This window comes from Rhipicephalus microplus, chromosome 3, assembly GCF_043290135.1.
Source record: "Rhipicephalus microplus isolate Deutch F79 chromosome 3, USDA_Rmic, whole genome shotgun sequence".
Classification (NCBI taxonomy): Eukaryota; Metazoa; Arthropoda; class Arachnida; order Ixodida; family Ixodidae; genus Rhipicephalus; species Rhipicephalus microplus.
The window spans coordinates 40,287,554-40,306,916 of record NC_134702.1 but is presented as its reverse complement, the minus strand read 5'-3'; the positions used below and the strand labels follow the sequence as shown (position 1 = coordinate 40,306,916).

The 19,363-nt window shown below is 48.7% G+C and overlaps 3 protein-coding genes across 3 annotated transcripts; 2 read left to right on the top strand and 1 right to left on the bottom strand.

Moving 5' to 3' along the window:
* Positions 1–1,735: 1,735 nt before the first annotated feature.
* LOC142803694 (inosine-5'-monophosphate dehydrogenase 1-like) lies at positions 1,736–3,374 on the bottom strand. The gene has a single exon (XM_075889309.1). The coding sequence runs from the start codon at positions 3,347–3,349 to the stop codon at positions 1,826–1,828; it is 1,524 nt and encodes a 507-aa protein (XP_075745424.1). The 5' UTR covers positions 3,350–3,374; the 3' UTR covers positions 1,736–1,825.
* A 2,136-nt stretch (positions 3,375–5,510) lies between these two features.
* LOC119161762 (scoloptoxin SSD14) lies at positions 5,511–17,070 on the top strand. Its single transcript, XM_075887824.1, has 9 exons — positions 5,511–5,566; positions 6,513–6,809; positions 8,317–8,439; positions 9,478–9,566; positions 10,325–10,532; positions 11,450–11,613; positions 14,322–14,602; positions 15,681–15,934; positions 16,953–17,070. Exons 1-9 carry the CDS (start codon positions 5,511–5,513, stop codon positions 17,068–17,070), a joined length of 1,590 nt encoding a protein of 529 aa, XP_075743939.1.
* Positions 16,621–17,908, top strand: LOC142803693 (uncharacterized). The gene is made up of 2 exons (XM_075889308.1): positions 16,621–17,066; positions 17,336–17,908. Exon 2 carries the CDS (start codon positions 17,337–17,339, stop codon positions 17,610–17,612), a length of 276 nt encoding a protein of 91 aa, XP_075745423.1. The 5' UTR covers positions 16,621–17,066; position 17,336; the 3' UTR covers positions 17,613–17,908.
* The last annotated feature ends 1,455 nt before the right edge of the window (positions 17,909–19,363 follow it).

Below are 19,363 nucleotides of genomic sequence, written 5' to 3'. Positions count from 1 at the left end.
TATCTAAAAGTGTTGGCAAAATGGGTCTCATGCCAGTGTCGGATGTTCCTTTTGCCTTAATTGCCATCTTCTCGTTCACAACGCCTCTCAGCCTTCATGCCTAGCCCGCCCAGCCCTCACATAAAAAGGTACTCGTTTAATAGTTAGAATGAAATTGCACACGGCATCAAATACATCTCTGTGGCAGTATCCCAAACCTCAGGCTCCGAGGCTTAATACAGTTTCTACAGTTAAGGATAAGCCAATTCTTGAAGGCATATTAATTCGAAGTCGTGTTCTAACATTTGAATGTCTGCGATATGACAGAAAGTAGCGTGCAATGTTTTTTTTTTAATTCTCCATAGAATTGGCAGAAGGGTGATATCGTCATACTAGCCCTGTGTAGGCATAAGTTTGATGGGGGGACATGGCATCGAAATCTGGCGATCGTCATTTCTGACTGAAAAGCTCATCTCCAATGAGCTTTCCACGGGAAGTTTAGGTACTTGTATTCCATTTACGTTGTTATTGATTCCATCCCATCTGCGTGTATCACCAATTTTCATCACCGCCCCGCCGCGGTGGTCTAGTGGCTAAGGTACTCGGCTGCTGACCCGCAGGTCGCGGGTTCAAATCCCGGCTGCGGCGGCTGCATTTCCGATGGAGGCGGAAATGTTGTAGGCCCGTGTGCTCAGATTTGGGTGCACGTTAAAGAACCCAGGTGGTCGAAATTTCCGGAGCCCTCCACTACGGCGTCTCTCATAATCATATGGTGGTTTTGGGACGTTAAACCCCACATATCAATCAATTTTCATCACCGAAATCACGATTGCGGCGAAGTATTCTACCACTGGAAGAACTTGAACTATTGGGAGATCTATAGTGATGCGCGCGCTAAATTATCGGCCGTTTCATTTAATTTAAACCCGCTATGACCTGGGACCCACACTAATTTTAGGTGCTGCAGCAACGCGTCTTGAGGGCCCGCGAGTTATGTGAAGTCGAAAGATCTGTGCATACCAAAAGAGAATTGGCTATTACTACCGCCCGGCTCTCGCACGTCTGAATTGTTCGCACTGCCATGATGACGGCCATGAGGAACTCAGCTTGGAAACCCGGGCTGTTTGATTGTTTGTTTAATTGTTTGTTAGTTTGTTTGCTTGTTTGTCGCCTAAAAGATCTTGGCTCATACCCGTAAGGTGGATTGGCCACACCGTACTGAACCAGAGTGAAATCGGCGGATTGATTTTCTTCGGTTTTCTCTTTTTCTCTTCTTTGTTTCTTTACGCACCAGTTTTTTTCCTTTTTTCTCTCTCTTTATTTCTACTTTCTTCCTACTTTTCTTCTTTCTCTCTTTCTTTTTCTCCTCTGCTTCCTTTTTTTATGAATTCTTATATGAGGTTTTGCCTAATATGATTTGATATCATCAAGATGCTCGAAGAACAATAGAAAGAATACTCCTGTCTGGCGCGAGCACGCGCTAAGTATGTCACAGATCTGCTAAATGTTATTTCTCCTGCGTTACGCGAGACGATGACAGCGTGCGATAGTCCTGGCCACTAATGTGCTCCGCATTTAAAATGAATGCAAGATGTCGACAAAAACACACAGAGAGAGAATAAAACATTTATTTGAGACCGGGGAAATCGTGTCGGTGAGTGGGCTCCTTAGTCCGGGATCCCATCACACACAGCGTCCGCGCCGCCTAGTCGTGTCATCTATAGTAGTAGTCGACGCCGGTTTCACGCTACCTCCAAGAGATGGTTCCAAAGTTCCGTTTGATTTTAGCGATTATCTTTATTTTCGTCGCCACCTTACTTGTGATCCCAAGTAAGATATTTCATTTTCATATATACGAGTTCAAGTTATGCACTCTCCCCTCAGCCTGAGAAGAGGTAGACCTCTTTTCAAACTTGACGTCGCCCGAGTACATATTCGTCCTGAGCGCGTCCAGGCTGCGTGCCCCGATGTCCTGGCAGCCCAACCTGATGCCAGTGATGAGCTGTGGCACGTAGCGATGGACCGATCCACGGTCCACGACGCTGCCCGTCACCCCCTGCGCCAACAGTACCCTGTCCCGTTCGTTCTGGTGGTAACGGTTGAGGCTTCCGCTATCTTTGACGCCGGTCATCGCCTCCAGCGATCCCATGCCACGGTACTTCTTGAGACGCACCCCTTCGGAAAAGAAGTACTGGCCGGGTGCCTCGGTCGTGCCGGCCAGCATCGACCCCATCATAACAGTGGAAGCACCGAGTGCCAACGCCTTGATGACGTGGCCCAGACGTCGGTGGCCACCGTCCGCGATGACTGGAACCCCGAACCTTCTCGCGTAGTCGGCCACCTTGTACACGGCTGTGGCTTGCGGCCTCCCGCACGCCAGAACTTCCTGGGTGATGCAGATGGAGCCGGAACCCATGCCCACGCGAAGACCGTCGACGCCGGCGTCGATGAGGTTCTTCGCTTGAGGAGAGGTCACGACGTTGCCGCCGATGACCTGCAGGTTCGGGTACTTGCTCTTGATGTATTTCAGCATGCTGATCTGGTAGATGGAGTTGCCCTGCGAAGAGTCCAGAACAATGACGTCAACGCCGGCTTCGACTAGAAGTTCGAGGCGCTGCTTGTCTGCCTCCCGCGTTCCGAGAGCTGCCCCGACAAGCAGTTGCCTGTTTTCGTCGTCGGAAGCCAGCGGGTAGCCGCGACGTTTCTTTATGTCCGTGCGAGAGATGAGGGACATCAGCTCCCCCTGCTCGTTCACCAGAGGAAGCTTACCCTTCTTGCTCTTCTGGAGCAGGGCTTCGGCTTCTTTCAAGGAGATGTTTGAGGGCGCTACGACCAGGTTCTCCAGCAATGTCATCACCTCAGAAAGACGCGTGTCGTGCTTGTCCGGAGGAAAGAAATCGATGTCTCTGGCGGTGACCATACCGAGAAGCTTGCCGCCCAGCGCGCCGGTGTCGGTGATGGGAACGCCGGTGAATCCACGCGTCTTCTTTACGTCCATCACGTCGGCCACGCACTTGTCGGGACTCAAGACGACGGGGTTGTTGATGAAGCCGTGCTGGTATCTCTTCACTCGCTTCACCTCTTCGGCTTGGTGCTCCGCGGTGCAGTTGTTGTGGATGATGCCGATGCCCCCGCAGAGCGCCATGGCGATGGCCATCTCCGACTCCGTAACCGTGTCCATGGGTGATGACACCAATGGTATCTCGAGAACAATCTTTTTCGTGAGCTTGGACGTTAGGTCGACCTCTTGAGCATCGAAGTCAACGTAGCCGGGTAGGATTATGAAGTCGTTGTAGGTTAGCCCTTCATTGGATCCAAGTAACTGTTGGGCGGTGAGACCATCCTCGGGGACCGTTGGCTTCACCGACATCTTGTTCTTGTTCACCTTCTCTTGTAGCTCATACCCACAAGGAGGGGAGATGGGTTGGCCAGTAATTTGGCGGTCTCATAAAATTTTGCGGAATTTTATAGTAATGCGGGTTATAGAATATAACTTTGAAATTTTATAATGAAATTTCGATGCCCTATGAAAATGAACAAATTATAATGCTTTTTTCACCGAGATATTCTTTTTTCTTAATGTACCAAACGAGTCTCATACCCACTACCAAGCCTCGCACTAGAATCAGGTAAAGCAAAATGATATTTAAGTTACCAATTGAAATTTTTGATTACGACAGATTTTGGATAAGTAATGTGAGATAATATTAAGAAAAACGTGGCTGATCCCCCTGTATAGGAATCGGTATAACACGAAACTCAAATGTGTCTTTACAGAGCTATTTGAGCGTTTTTTGTACCATATTTAGCAGCAGCAACAAATTTCAGTCAGGTATAGGAACAGCAAGAGCTAAAAGCTTGCAGCGCACACCTCAAGGAGAAAGCACGCACGAAATTAGCATACACAGGACGAGTGCGGGCTAAAAACTATCACAGTTCGGAACTTAAAGTGCGCCGTTCAAACAGAAATAAAGACGCACAAAACTAGCGCACAAGATACACAGGACAAGCGCGAACAACTGTCACAATTCTTCCTGCTTTGTCCGTCAGCAGCGCTCTTCTTTTGTAAACGCGGCCGTGGAAGCGTGCGAAGTGATCTTCGTCCTCTCCCGAATTACGAGTCCGAGAAGCGCGTAGGAGAGACCACGCTCCGTGGAGGCTGCGCTTTGTGGAGACGACGACCTTTAGAGCGCGCCCAACAATAACACGAGCCTGTCGCGCCATCTCGCCATTGATAGCAAAAACGCGCTAACGTTTCGAAGCTCCGATCACTGCTAAACGGTTTCAGGTGTATATTAATAGCTTGCCGTTAGCACACAAGGCAATATATGCTCTGTGGTGCAGTTATTAGCGCCACGCGCTGAAAATCTAGGGGTTGATGGTTCGATTCCGCGCAACAGATGCTCGTCTGCTGTGTTTTTTTGTTGTTGTTTGCAATCACTTAGTATATCTTTCAACGTCATTTCCGTGACAGAAGTACGTCAGTGGAGCCGTGGTGGAAGCCGGCAATAAACACTTTCGTGTTAATAAATCGATTTTGTAGAATATTCGGCTTTGACGACTCCCGTTGACTACAAAGGCTGGGTGCGAAATTGGCTAATAAAGCCGCGTGATGGCTGAGCACGCGAATATACTGCATTAAATAAAGTAGCTGGTTGTAACATCTGCCTATAAATGGAACCACTGTTTGCCTTTACAATAATATACATTTCTAAGCATATCTTCAATCAATAAAACATTGGATTTAATGCTAACAATTTTCTGGCAACTACCAGGCTACTTTGTGGCCATTTCTGGTAAGTTAGATCCGTGTTTATACGGGGTCTCGGTATTGTGGGCTGCCGTTATGAAAAGCCACGATTATGACGACAAGAGTGGTTATGGTTGGAGTAGTGGTGGTAGTGACGACGACGACGATGATGATGAAGATGATGATTAATAGGCACCTACCTACTCGGGGACGTGTCGAGGTTGAAGTCTCGGATAGACTTAACGGTGCTATCCACATCAGCAGTTTGTGGCTAATTTCACCGCACGGTTTTCGGCCACGATGAGAAAGAAGACGAAGTCATAGTGGCCATTTTGTACGTCTGTAATTGACCTGCCGCAAACATTATGAATGTTCCTCAGCAACCAGAGTGGCCGAGGCAAGTAAAATATATCCGCTTTTTTTGTATTCGAGTGGCACGTTTGCTCTGCCGATGGGATGATGCAAACACAGATGCGAGAGAGCGTTCAATAGCGTAGACTTGATTAGAGCAGCACGGATACTAGTCCTGATGGTATCCTGCCAGCGATATTTTTTAGCGACACCGGCAATCGAAATAGTACGGTGCGTAAAGAATTACGACAACATTTTTTTTTTCTTTTTCCTTCTTCATTCGCGTATGTCCGGCGGTCCACCTACATTCATTAGGAGGCGCTGGTTAAGGTTTAGAAAATAGTTCTCCATTCCTTTATGATCTTGCAATAGCAAAAGATTGTCGTTTTACGACATCTCTCTTTTTATATCCATCCTTGCTCTCAGGCCGATGGTACTGGACGAAGGAGTCCCCGATTACCAGCTTCGTCAGTCGGCAAGGACTGAGTAAGTACTTTGAATGAATGAATGATTGATTGATTGATTGATTGATTGAGTGAGTGAGTGAGTGAGTGAGTGAATGTCGCAGGTTTAGAAGGGGAACTTTACTTTCACTCACCCCAACGAAAAAACTCGCGGTTCTTAAATAAAGACAGCAATATCAATCAGTGCCTAATACAAAAAACAAGATGCGATGCCACGACGAGGATAACGACTGAAGTGAACAGGGTGGTCATGCACAGAAGCACCCAAAAATCGACGTTAGTTTATATTCAATAAACTTTTCTCTTGCGGTGCATTTTGCGAGCCAACTGGTGAACTTGTTTCAGTTATTTACACAATGTTATCGAGCAGATTGTACAATTTGGTGACGGGAGGAAAGGCATAGCTTTTTCATTGTTACTATCCCGCCTCGATGACTTGAATTTGATTGATATGTGGGGTTTAACGTCTCAAAACCACCATATGACTATGAGAGACGCCGTAGTGGAGGGCTCCGGAAATTTCGACCACCTGAGTTTTTAGTACACGGGCCTACAGCGTTTTCGCCTCCAGCGAAAATGCGGCCGCCGCAGCCGGGATTCGATCCCGAGACCTGCGGGTCAGCAGCCTTAGCCACTAGACCACTGAGGTGGGGCTCCCGCTTATTGATGAGTCACGCTATTGTGTTCCTATTTTAGATAACGTGGCTAACCTTCTCGGGGAATGGTGAACGCGATTATTGGGGTTTTTTTTTTTTCATTTCGCGCCCATCGAAATGCGGCTGCCGAGGCCATTCATCTATTCCACGCCCTCGAGCTGAGCAGCGTTACGCCTTACGTGCGAAGCTATGAGTATATATCATTTTATTGGAAAAGAAACTGCGTGAACACTTTCGGCGGGCTTTTGGCGTCGGCGTCACCATGTGATTTTGTATATGCATAAGTATGTATATATTTTTTAACTTTGTCAGACAACGCAGTGCGAGTGGTCGCACCGCAGTCGACGTCGCTGCTGGTGGCGACTCGCTGCAAAGGAGCGTGAGCCCCCGTCGAGGCAGCCAATGGTCGCTGCTCTGCTCGCTCGTCGTGGCCGGTGTGGTCGAGCTGAGCCTCATACTGGCTGTGGTGTACGCACGCCGAATCGTTGGTGGAAGCGGCGACAGCAACGTCGTGTTCCGCCTCTCGGGCGGCGATCTACGAGTCACCACGCCCTACACCAACCACACCACCGCGGCCGACGTGCCCGACCTGTGCGGAACGATACCGAGGTGAAGCAATCCGTATATTAAGGCGAAAACCTTAGGTGCCTCCACAAATAAGAAAAAAAACTGAATGTCTGCGTCAACACGAGTGATTCAAAGCGATATATTGTTTGATGACGTCATCATTGATGATTGATTTGTGCGGTTTAACGTCCCAAAACCACATTTGATTATGAGAGACGCCGTAGTGGAGGACTCCAGAAATTTTGACCACCTGGGGTTCTTTAACGTGCACCCAAATCTGAGTACACGGGCCTACAACATTTCCGCCTCCATCGGAAATGCAGCCGCCACAGCCGGGAATCGAACCCGCGACCTGCGGGTCAGCAGCCGAGTACCTTAGCCACTAGACCACCGCGGCGGGGCGATGACGTCATCATGACGTCACAAATTATCAGTCTGTGACGTCATTGTGACATCACTGACAAGCCGCATTGGGTGGTTATCACATGACGTCGTCACTTTGGTCGTGGTCACGGAGGCAGTGCGAAAAACGCGCTACGTCCAAAAAATTTCGGGGACGGGGAGATCGACACAATCGAACGAGAAATTAGACCATGGCTTAAGCCTTCGAGTCGTCTTAAACGAATGTGTAAGGAACCATGTGAGTTTTCTTGCAGTGAAGACACGGTTCCGTGTGTTCTTCGTGTCCGTCAACAAATACCTCCGCGCTTATCATGCTCCACAGCTTCCGAGATTGCGCGGCGTGGCTAGTTTCGCCCCGCTCTGCATGGTGGCGGTAGTCGCGTCAACTCTGCAACATGTATAGCCGCGTGTAGTTAAAATTACCGAAGTAGCCACCTCTCGTTTTAGTCCTTGGTACGTCGACTGGATGGCTGTATATGATGAAAATATGCGAGATGGTGGTACTTGGAGTGTGCACTAGATAGACGGACGGACTGACAGAAACAGACAGAAACAGACAGACAGACGGGTGGACAGACGGGCGGACAGACGGGCGGACAGACGGGCGGACAGACAGACAGACAGACAGACGGGCGGACAGACAGACAGACAGACAGACAGACGGGCGGACAGACAGACAGACAGACAGACAGAGACGGACGGACGGACGGACGCGGCCAGCGTATGATTCACAGTTTGCCCATAGATCCCTTCAAAGCTTCGCCCCACTCATCATCATTCAATCCGTGGATACGCTGTGATTTTTTTTTTCTATGTGGGCATCCGCATGTAGATATAAGAATCGAATTTCGTTCACCAGACAATATGCTCGAGGGCCCGCTGGGCTAAAGGCCGTGCGAAGGGCTTGACAAGACATATGTGAGCATTATATACACGACAGCATATGTGAAATGTGACCAATTACATGTACGACATGCCATAACAAAAGCAAATTAAAGTACACAGAAGTAACTAGGACAATGCGACCGCTCCACTCATTTATTTTTACGTTGTATTAAGATCCTGTTTACTACTAATATGACTCCGAGCCTTGACCCCTGCGCTCGCCGCAGTGTGAAATACATGACCGACTCGTTTCGCTCGGCAGGCAAGTGTACAGCCGAGGGGGCACGGTCGCCGACTGCGCTGTGGCCTTCGCCCTCTGCATGGCCGTGGTGGCCCCACACCGGGTGGGCCTGGGTGGAGGATTCCTCGCAACCATCTACGAGAGGTACGGGGCGTGTACGCGTCGCACGCCATATGCACCGGTAATTTATTACGAATGACAACCTTGGATCCCTCAACAAACGCGAAAATTCAATGTTGACGATGTCTGCACGATGGAGCGAGGCAGAAAATCATCACTTGATGACCGTCATTAGGACATCACATATCGGCGAAATATGTGATGTCATTGTGACGTCGCATGGCGGCATAATCACGTAAGATCGACCATCTGGTCGAAGGTGGGCCGATCACCGTGGCAGTGCAAATTCAGATGGGTTCATAAATTTAAGCTGAACAGCCATGAAAAGCGAACACCTGGGACAAGCTAAAGACTCGGCTGGAAGTGAACGCTTGTCTTGTGTGTTTGCTTTTCGTGGAAGTGCATTTTTGCACTGTTTAGCTTGAGTATGAATAACCAACTAGTTCAGACAGCTACGTTATTAAGTATTTATGTGTATTGCATTGCCCAATATATCCTATTCTTAAAGCAACGCAAAGCCACGTTATCTGCAGAAAGCTTAAGGGGGTTATGGGGCAGGGCGCCGGCAGTTTTACTACATTGACGGAAAAGATAAAAAAATGTGTAGGTGGATTTTGCTTTCGGGTCGTCTTAGGCGTATGCACAAGGGAGCCTGAGATTTTTGTGATAGCCATAAAGTGGACACTCTAGGCGGAACTAGTGCCGTCGTTGTGAAGTTTCGTATAAAGTCCAACCACTCTTTTTTTCTTTTTTAAGGATGGTGGCATCTTTCCAACCACTCTTTTTTCGAAAAGGATTTTCTAGTGCGTGTCATCACCACTCGTTTAGAAATTCAACATACGCCTCACGCAATTTGAAATATTCATACGACGCACAAAAACCACAGGCCTGTACGAGCAAGCGTACGGGCTGCGGCACTCCGTTGCCATGTAAATCGCGTCGGTTTCCATTTCCGGCCCCAGTGGTTGTGCAAAGTTGTCCCCCATAAGCGTAATTCGACAAAAAGAATGACTGTGTAAATTCTAAGCCGGTTAAATTCCTGGTCCTTTTTTGTTGACGCAGAAAATCCAAGCAGGTGTTCGTACTTGACGCGCTCCCGATGGCTCCGAGGAACCTGAGCGAGGTGGACGAGGACGTCAATGCTTCTGTAGGTAGGTATCAACGCCACCGCATGTGTGTGCTTGTGTGTATGTCGTCGAAGCCGTCGTCAAAATATCGAGACGGAGACGGGGTGGTAGGCCACTGGCATATTCATTTCATACTTGCAGATGAGGTCAGGCAGGGATAGGCTTCGATGGAGTCCACGTGCCGAACCAGCTGACCTCTCTTTCTTCCTCCTCTTCCGTGGCTCATATTGAGGACCTTCCCATATACCTTAACAAAATTATTTACAAATTTCAAGCAAACGTTCCATTGTTTTAAGTTGCGTGACTGAGAGGACACGCGCATGTAAGAAGAATGGTCAAAAGATTGTCGCGAACCCCCCCCCCCCCCCCCAAAGACAAATATTGATAGAAAACACGACTGTCTGCTGCCGTTGCTGGTTTAGGACGAAACCCTTAGAAGATTCATGAAACGCAAAAACTGAACATCAGCGTCAAGACGAGTGATGGACGTGGTGATGTCACACATCACCGAAGTTTGACATCATCATTACGTCAAGCAACGTGACATGATGACATCGTCACATGACGTTGCTGTTGACTCAAAGGTGGGCCGATGTCGGAGACAGCACAAAATCAGTTCTTGCAATGTCCGCGATCATGGAGGCCTTACAAAACTGCGTTAGGTGATGGCTGTCACTTTCGAGTCGCCCTAAGCGAATGCATAAGAGACCCCGTGAGTTTTACGTAATGGTTATTGCCGTTGTCCGTTTGGCTTATCGGCGTGTTTTACGGTCCGTTTGCAGCCACATCGAGTTCGGGCGGCAAGGTCATTGCCACCCCGGGTTACCTTGCCGGGCTCGAAGCCTTGCATTCGCGGTTCGGTCGGCTTACGTGGTCATCGCTGTTCGAGAGCGCCGTCTCGCTGGCGCACTTCGGCTTTCCCGTATACCCGGAGCTGGCTGCCGTTCTGGCGCGTTTCCAGAAAACCATCGCCCGGAGACACTCTCTCAGGTAAGCTGAACATTGACGATGTTCATCCCACTAAATATATGGGGTCGGTCTTACGTCCCACAACCACGATACAATTATGAGGGACGCCGTAGTGGAGAGGCTCCGGAAGTTTTGACCTTGCACAGTACGACATTGCACAGTACACGGGCCTCTAACATTTCGCCCCCATCAAAATATGACCGCCACGGCCGGCATCGAACTCGTGACCTTTGGTTTGGCAGTCGAAAACCGTATTCGCTGCACTACCGTCGCGGACTGTTGTTGATCCCACTTTAAGGCTATAGCGGAAATAAGGTACTCTTGTGGCAAACATTAGAGACAGTATCTATCTATCTATCTATCTATCTATCTATCTATCTATCTATCTATCTATCTATCTATCTATCTATCTATCTATCTATCTATCTATCTATCTATCTATCTATCTATCTATCTATCTATCTATATATCTATCTATCTATCTATCTATCTATCTGTCTGTCTGTCTGTCTGTCTGTCATCGATCCATTTATCTATCTATCTATCTATCTATCTATATATCTATCTATCTATCTATCTATCTATCTATCTATCTGTCTATCTATGTATCTATCTGTCTATGTATCTATCTGTCTATGTATCGATCAGTCTATGTATCTGTCTGTCTGTCTGTCTGTCTGTCTGTCTGTCTGTCTGTCTGTCTGTCTGTCTGTCTGTCTGTCTTTACTTTTTTCTCTATTTCTTTCTCTTTCCCTTTTTCTCTCTCTCTATATTTTGCGAAGCTATCACCTGAAGAGAACAAAATAGCCAGTGGCGATGTAACAGCTGCTTATCCGCCATAAAGGTATTTACGCGGAGAAGCACGCGTTACAAAACAAAGCGCGCTTTTCTGGCTCAAGCGGGCTTAATTGTCTCTCTCACGGGGCGCCCTCACGCAGGCACATATTCTGGAACCGACAAACGGGCTCTGTGTACCGCGAGAACGAGACTCTCCTGCAGCCCGAGCTCGCCCTCACCCTCCTCCGAGTGGCGCGCGAAGGTCCTAAGGCACTCAGCCAAGGAACGCTGGCCAGTCAGTTCGTCGGGGACCTCGAAGGGCTCGGTATGTTCACGACGCTCGCGCTGTGGGCCTCTGAGAGAGTTCACGCGGAGCTAATGGATCGGATTAGTACTAGAATTGTGGTGCGACGATGGATGAACGGGACGCCAGACGACGTCATTAAGGACAGGCGGACACCTCCAACCGACACAACAGTTTAACTGTGCACGACAACAACCCTTAGAAACAAAGAGCAACGACAACGTAAGAACGGTTGTAGACTTCTGCTAATCGCACAATTAATAAAAAATAAAACAGTCAGACACAAAGTAATGGTAAGGGTGTGAATAATGAAAGTAATTTTTTGTTTGTAGACACACCCTCCTGTGTAAGGCTAAGTGTCGTCGTCTGTCTCTGTCTTGGTTCTCGTTGTAGAAGGCCACACTTTATAGGCCATGGTGAGAGAAAGCGAATGGTTGGCCTTAACTTCTTTTATCACACTGCGAAAAGCTGATCAAAGCCGCTTACACATGGAAGTCAAAATTGCGACCAATTGTCCTGAAAACGTTGAAAGTTCGTACAAAAAAAAAGTTAGGCGCCAGCTTTGAAAAGCACTTGGCTGCGTAGCCCTTGTTTACCGCGCTGAAGCTTAATTCAGTTAAATATGGAAGCCGACGTCCACGTTCCAATAGAAGTGAAGCATACAATTTGCAAAAGTTAATTTCGTTGTGTGCGTTTGTACATGTTTGTGTACACGAGTGGTTAGAGCGTCCACCTCCAGAGCGGGCCGTACTGGCTTCGATTCCAAGTGCTGCCAGAAACTCACCAGTTTTTTCAAATGTGGAGAGAATGTGTGCTATCCCTCCCGCTCTCGTCTATCGCTCGCCTCCCTGCCCCCTCCCAACGACGCCACGCTGTACAAGCTGACGGTCCACGACTTCCTCTCTTCGACAACCGCTCGCCGATCGGGGCCCCGTCCACAGACTTCTCTAACCATCTCCCTATTTCTCACTTTTCTATCTCTACATCTCTGTCAGTCTCTTTTAGTCCCTCCTTACCCATCCCTTGCGACCAAGTGCTGACTTGTCACACTTAGCTGCAGACAGTTGCGGGGTTCCCTTTCCTTTCATTTTTTTTTCTTTATTTAAAATCACTTACCCGTTACGCTTAACCAGTCGTACTAGCTGGTTTCCGCTCTTACCGTGAGTGCTTTTTCTCGGCTAAAGTATGTACAATGCGTGCTGAGAATTAAATATCATGATTATAGTACATAAACCATTACGTTTCGTTGAGCAACGTTGTCTGATTGCCTCATGAAATTTACCAGGACGTCCAAGTTTCTGAGCTTGTACCGGTGACACGAACCTGGGCTTGGCAAGCCGGCTATCTGAAACTCGAGAAGTGCTTGACGTCACGAAAATAAGTAAGGGCTATTGGATTAAGTTCATTCGCATTACAAAGTCGATCTTGTGTCTCCTTATAAGTAGTCCGCACGTCCACTGCGTGTTGGTAGTTATCCCCCCATGCCATGAACTCGTTCACGGTGTGATTTTTCTCAACAGACCCTCATCAGGTGTGAGGCCCACGGGACGGCTTTATGCTCTCCCATAGTAGAGTACCAAGTACTCTAAACCGTTGCCCACTTTTTCTATACACACAAGGGCGTTATACGACTGCGAAGAACGAAAGTAGGGCAAGCCGTCCTGTGGATAGGCGTACTTGTCAGGGTGGCAGGTGGGGGCAAGGGCGGGGGTGAATGCCCCCTCCCTAGTCAGCCAAGGGGTGTGTGTGTGTAAAATCTGCACCATACATTGACTCCAACCCTTTTGAAGCGCCTATTTTTCGTATGTCTTTTGCGTAGACCGATGGCCGGGGATAATTTTAGCATAGGTCCACGCACCGATATCAAATCATTTAGTATTTTAATTATGCAATTAAGTCACTTCATTGCTGCCGACCACGTCGGCGCACAGTGGCGCTCGCATGAACTACGCGGGCAGAAATGACCACGATGAGCACAGCCTATCACAGGACGCGTAAAGCCTCGCTCCGAAGCAAAAGGGCCTTCGTGTCCTTCTTGTCTCTGTGTCGTCGTTTTGTTCTCGCGCTATAACTATCGTCAGGCCTGCTCGAGTTCTGACAAGTCGGGGAGGCTCATTTCTACCAGCCTCACCCAGCTGTTCGACCGCGTAAACAAAACGGCGTGGTCAGGCACCACGTTGCCTGTTGCTGTAGCAACAGCGTCATAAACAAATTTGAATGAACAGGCAATAATGGTGTAGGAGCTTTCTCTATGTAAGAGCTTTCAGCCCATGTCATTGGAGGCCCCATGCAACGCCACAGCAGAGAGTGAATTGTGGCCATGTCACCGCGCGAAATTCGAGTTGAGGGTATTTTTTCTTCTATTTTGAATTGTTTTAATTGAATACGTGCCGCTATCGCTGCCGTTCTTGCTGCACCAATTTGTCCGTGCGTCAGTCTATGCAGTCAACGAGTAAAAAATGGGGGGTTGAAAAGTGTTAGAGGGCCCCTTTAATAGGGATGTGGACGCTGCAACCAACCTTCGCCCCCCTGATGGGGAACCCTGCGGCCGCCTGTGCTTTTGCGTAGCATTAAGTATCGCTGTCTGTCTCTTTGCACTTATGCGAATTCCCTGTGGGAGCATGAGCGATGTCTGTGGACGTAGCCGACATCTAAGCGATAACTGACTACAGAGCGCCTATTTGTGAAATACCTACTTTTCATCTATGATTTGCCTTCTACGGCCCCAGGGTCTCCAGTGACGCAGGAGGACCTAGTGCTCTACCGTCCCGCGTGGAAAGCGCCCGTACAAAGCGTGTCACTGGCCGGCGCACGGCTGCACGCCCCGCCTCCTCCGGGAAGTGGCCCCTTGCTAGCATTCATGCTGGCCACGATGGACATGTTCCGTTCCAGCAGGAAGGACTTGTTGAGTGACGGGCCACTGACGTACCACCGGTTTATCGAGGCGATGAAGTTCGCGCATCCATTCCGGGAAGACCTCGGCGACGACGCTGTCGAGAACGTCGATGACGTACGTGTGCGCTGAAACGAATCTCCCAGGGTCCATTTTGCATTCGCTATAGATGACTCGAAGGTGAAGCCATTTTTTTGTTTTACATATCAGTCACTGGATATATCCTCCCGGCCCCCCTCCAGAAGCTTTCTGCCTTAACTTGATTTTGCACTGCCTCAGAGGCAAAGCATTCCAAGATTTCTGCATCTCAGCAAGTTTTGCAGTGCCTCAGTGATCGGCCCAACTTTAATCAAGCTACGTTGTCCTATGAAAAAGTCATCACGTGACTTCATAGTGACGTTATACATTTTGGCCATCTGTGACGTCAAGATGATATCATATTGCCACGTGCTTAACTTCGGCGAGAAAGCAAGAAAAACAGTACATTTACATATGCATGTGCCATGAAGGACAATAGAAAGGACAAAAGAGAACTCGCTGGCGCGCTCTATTAAAACGAGAACGACTTGCTTGTGTTACCTCGATCTTTGCGCTAACACCTCTGCTTTGACGTCATGACAGTATGGTGACGTCATCACGTGGTGATCATTTTTCATCACTGTGTTGGCGCTGACAGTCAATACCAGTGGTGCAAAATCATCACTACGGAACTTCACCACCACCCCGGCCGACCACCTGACTTGACGCGCTGGACGCACGGTCCACTGCATCGACAACTCCTGGCCTTTATACATGAAACATAACTTTTTTTCTTTTTATTTGACTGATGCCGTAGGGCATACTGGTGCCAATAAAAAAAAAGAAAGTGGTCCCGTGATGAAGAGTATACGCGTTTTGAGGCATCCAAGACCCTAAAACTTCGATATTCTGGATTGAAAGTATTGAAGTCCGCCATATTGTCAAGTCCTGTAATAGAGAGGCCACAGCATTCACCTACCTACCTACCTACCTACCTGCCTACCTACCTACCTGGCTACCTACCTACCTACCTACCTACCTACCTACCTACCTACCTACCTACCTACCTACCTATACCTACCATGCATGCATGGTAGATATGCATGGTATCTATCTACATGCATGGTGCTCTGAAGCGGTTGTTTGAGAACTATGTGGTTTCGCTAAACAAATGCAGACGGTGGCCAATCTAGTGTCCCGAGGCCAAGCACTCAAGACCAGTGGCCGCATTAGCGACACGTCCACCTTCTCGGACGTCATATTCTACGTGTTCGACATGCAGCTAGTGCGAGACACCATTCGCGGCGTCGCCGAGAGAGAGTCGCTGGAGCACTACGGCGACATACCGAGAGAACCCGAGCACGACGCCAGCAGTGGTAATCGCCATGGCGGCGTCCACTACGACCGCGCTACTCGGAGGCCGAGGTCACGGTAAGCCTGCAACGTGTCTTCTCTATGTATGAAACCAAATAGAAAATATATTTACTATTTGAAGAAGAGAGAACGGCGCTGTCTTCTCTAGCCCTAGTGGACGCCGGCAAAGAGTCATATTTCTCACGAAGTTGGAGAATGTGTCTGCACTTCTCCCAATTGGCTCAGCCAGTGTCCGTAAGAAGCGTGCCATTCCATGCATGCTTCTCTGCATGGAAGAGCGTGATAAAAGCAGTCCGAGTTTCTGCTGAACACATTCATTTTGTCACTGCATGCCGATTCGACCTTTCATATTATGACTGCGCGAGTTCATTTACAGGTCTTCGGTGCTTTTGTAGAAGATGCAGAAGCTATATGAGGGCCTCTTTTGTTGCGATAACAGTTAACATGGACACTCGAGGCGCATTTGTGCCGTCACCGTCACCGTCATGCTCCGCATAAAGTCCAAATCGATAACATCGCCTAACGTCTATGTGCGAGCAAAGCGTGCAAATGCTGCAGACAGGCGCGGTTCAAGCAGAGATGAAGCGTGCACGCCACGGCCGGTTCTGCCGCAAGAAAAAGTCTAAAGGAGTGCCGGTAAGAGTCGGTGACGCATCCCCTCACCAGCACTCCTTTATGCTTGGTCAAAAGGGCTCGCGCTATGTGTCTACCAAGATCAGTAGATGGCTCATAGATATATGTACGCACTGTACTTTCACCGCTTACTTCGCGTTGAACCGCGAAAAGAGACAGCGCGAGGACCTCTTTGCTCGCTTCAGCGGCCGTATTTCTTTAGACTAGCATTGCGTAGAGTTACGCTAGATCGGATCTTAACCACTCCTGAAAGAACTCTACCCCACTCCTAATTTCCAACTCCTGGAATCCTTGCTCCACTTCGACTCCTAAAGAAGTCCTAATGCTTTTCCTGGGTTGATGCGAGTGTTGCGTGCTCGCGTACTTCCATTCCATAGGTGACGTAGCGCACCCGTATTTTGTTGCGCGCACGGCCGTCATACATTTGCGCCCGTTCTTGCAGCTCTTCGAAAAAGAGCACGGCGACGCATTTCGAGGTCAAGCACGCAGCAGCGAACGCGGTGTTCTTGGCACCTAACGGCGATGCCATCGCTTTCTCCGGCAGCCTCGGCACGCTGTAAGTGGGGCTTTGGCTTAAGCCTAGCAGCGTATCGCATACATATCCTCTAATTTTTTAGGTCTTGGTCGAGAATTTACGTGTTTGAAACGCGTAAATTCGATCCAGCATTCTACTGAGGTATACGTCTTCAAACGACGTTAGGGCGGTTACGATGTATACAGCAGGAACATTGCTCATGGAAAGCGGAATGAAATTAAGAGTTACCGGAGTCGCGGCCATTTTGTCGGGGCCACAAAGTGGATCCAAACGGCGGCAAACGTCCGCAGGATGGGTTCTCACGAGGCCTCGACGTCCACTGGCCTGTTACTGAACAACGAGCTGAGCGCGTTCACGTCGCGCCTTCCCGAACGCTACCTGGGCCACGCCGGCGTGTCGCTCAACTTCGCGCAACCCGGGAAGCGGCCCCTGTCACCGCTGGCTCCCTCGGTGCTGCTGGACGCTGCCGAAGGACGGCTTGTCGCTGCGCTCGCAACATCCGAAGACTTCGAGTTGCCGCAGTACGCCGCATGGGTGAGCAGGTGTCCTGTTCAGCGCTATCCATAAAATCGGATTGCGGATATGTATCAAAGGGACACCATAAAGTAACACATCAGAACAGTTTAGACAGATAAGTTATAATCTTTCAGAACTCCATTGTCGTGAATTTCGCTATTATGGTTTAATTGTTATAAGGGCAAATGAACGTAGTATTTTCGTGCTTGAATATCGCACGGAAACTTCAGCCCATGAACGTTAGTGGGACCTCGCGCAATTACAAGTCTTTCTGCGCATTTTGGCCACATGAATTTAGTGAAATTTTCTTAAACTTGCTATGCTATCACATATCTCGTTGGACAGAACACAATTTTTAGCCAAGAACGACTACGTAGGTGACCGTAGATGCACCGTTAAATATATTGATTGATTGAAAACATTATTGGACAATATACAAAGTGCTCACTTGTTGGCTTCCGCACCATGGTATAACGTCATGGCACGCTAGTGCGGGAACTTCAAGGCGGCGACGCCACCCGTATATTTCCTTTAATTATGCAGTATGTAATGGACCAGTTCTGCTCCACTCCGTGATAATATGTCCCTCTTGGTCAAGTGTCGGCCTCACTTGCACGATTGCTCAAATCTGAAAGCACACCTCGGGAAGAATTGTCTCGACATCGCTGGGCACACGGATCCTTTTTTGTCACCGGATGCAATCACCAAACCAAATATCTCAATCACCAACGACAACGTGCGATGCGTTCACCGTTGTGTGCCTTTTAACGCAATATCATTAAAGAGCTCGTTTCGAAGAAATTCCGGTGTCGGCGTCGTTGTTTGTGAGCGAAAAATCTCGTGCGTGACTGAAACATCGAGAAAGATTGAAATAAACAAAGTCACAGCTTTTCCGCAAAGGCGAAGCAATTAACGCGATAGCAACAGATTGGAAGTCACACGCAGAATGGCAAGCAGATCAAAACGTCCCAAATAACGTAAACGTCTCCGTTGTTACTTCGCTATCTGAAAAGCGCGCCCTTTTCGCAAACAGGGACTGTGCACCGATTGCAGTGACCTTTGCGCACCCGGTGACTACATCAAAATCATTCCGGAGAAAGCCCAAGGCCAGCCAAGACGTACGACTGTCCCAACCACGAAATAAGCGCGCGCGCGCGCGTTAGCGTTCACCCTGCTATCTCTCCGCGGGGCAAAGTACGCGTGGGAGATTAGAGCGTGAACCGCAGCGTCGTGACGATGTGGCGACGCGCACTCATTGCGCTAGTTTGACGGTAATGCTGAAAGCACGATAGTTCCCCCCGAGATGCCTGCCATTAGCGGTAAATGGTGGATATAAAGAAGTTGCCGTTTGAACGTTCAAGGAGGTGCACCTTTGTGGCTCAGTGGTTAGGGCCTCGCACTTACGATTCAGAGGTCCCACGTTCGATTTCACGCGCCGAAGTTTTTTTAATTATTTTTTTTCTTTATTGCGTTTTCATATATATAGATACGGTGAGTGACGGCGGCGTCGATTCTAGTGGCAAAATTAGGCCTAGCGTGTCCATATAATTGATAGTAAATAATAAAGAATACTTGAACTGGGTGAGAATCGAACAGTTTGAGTGGCAAGCGGATGTTCTACAACACTGCTACAAGTCTGCTTGGAAGTCCCCTTGTCTGCTTGAAATGCAGTGAACGTAACCTTCATGCTTTGAAAACACACGTGCCCTGTATGCATGCTTCGCAATACAACATGAAATATTGCAGTAATAATGCGTCGTACAAGCGTAAATTGCCGTCGGGCGTCAGAACATGCCATTATC

Bases quoted from the DNA above. Each gene is read 5' to 3' on its own strand.
- LOC142803694 (XM_075889309.1), bottom strand. From the start codon at position 3,349: ATGTCGGTGAAGCCAACGGTCCCCGAGGATGGTCTCACCGCCCAACAG.
- LOC119161762 (XM_075887824.1), top strand. From the start codon at position 5,511: ATGGTACTGGACGAAGGAGTCCCCGATTACCAGCTTCGTCAGTCGGCA. The intron at 5,567-6,512 runs GTAAGTACTTTG...TAACTTTGTCAG, and splicing joins CGTCAGTCGGCAAGGACTGA to ACAACGCAGTGCGAGTGGTC. The intron at 6,810-8,316 runs GTGAAGCAATCC...TTCGCTCGGCAG, and splicing joins CTGTGCGGAACGATACCGAG to GCAAGTGTACAGCCGAGGGG.
- LOC142803693 (XM_075889308.1), top strand. From the start codon at position 17,337: ATGGGTTCTCACGAGGCCTCGACGTCCACTGGCCTGTTACTGAACAAC.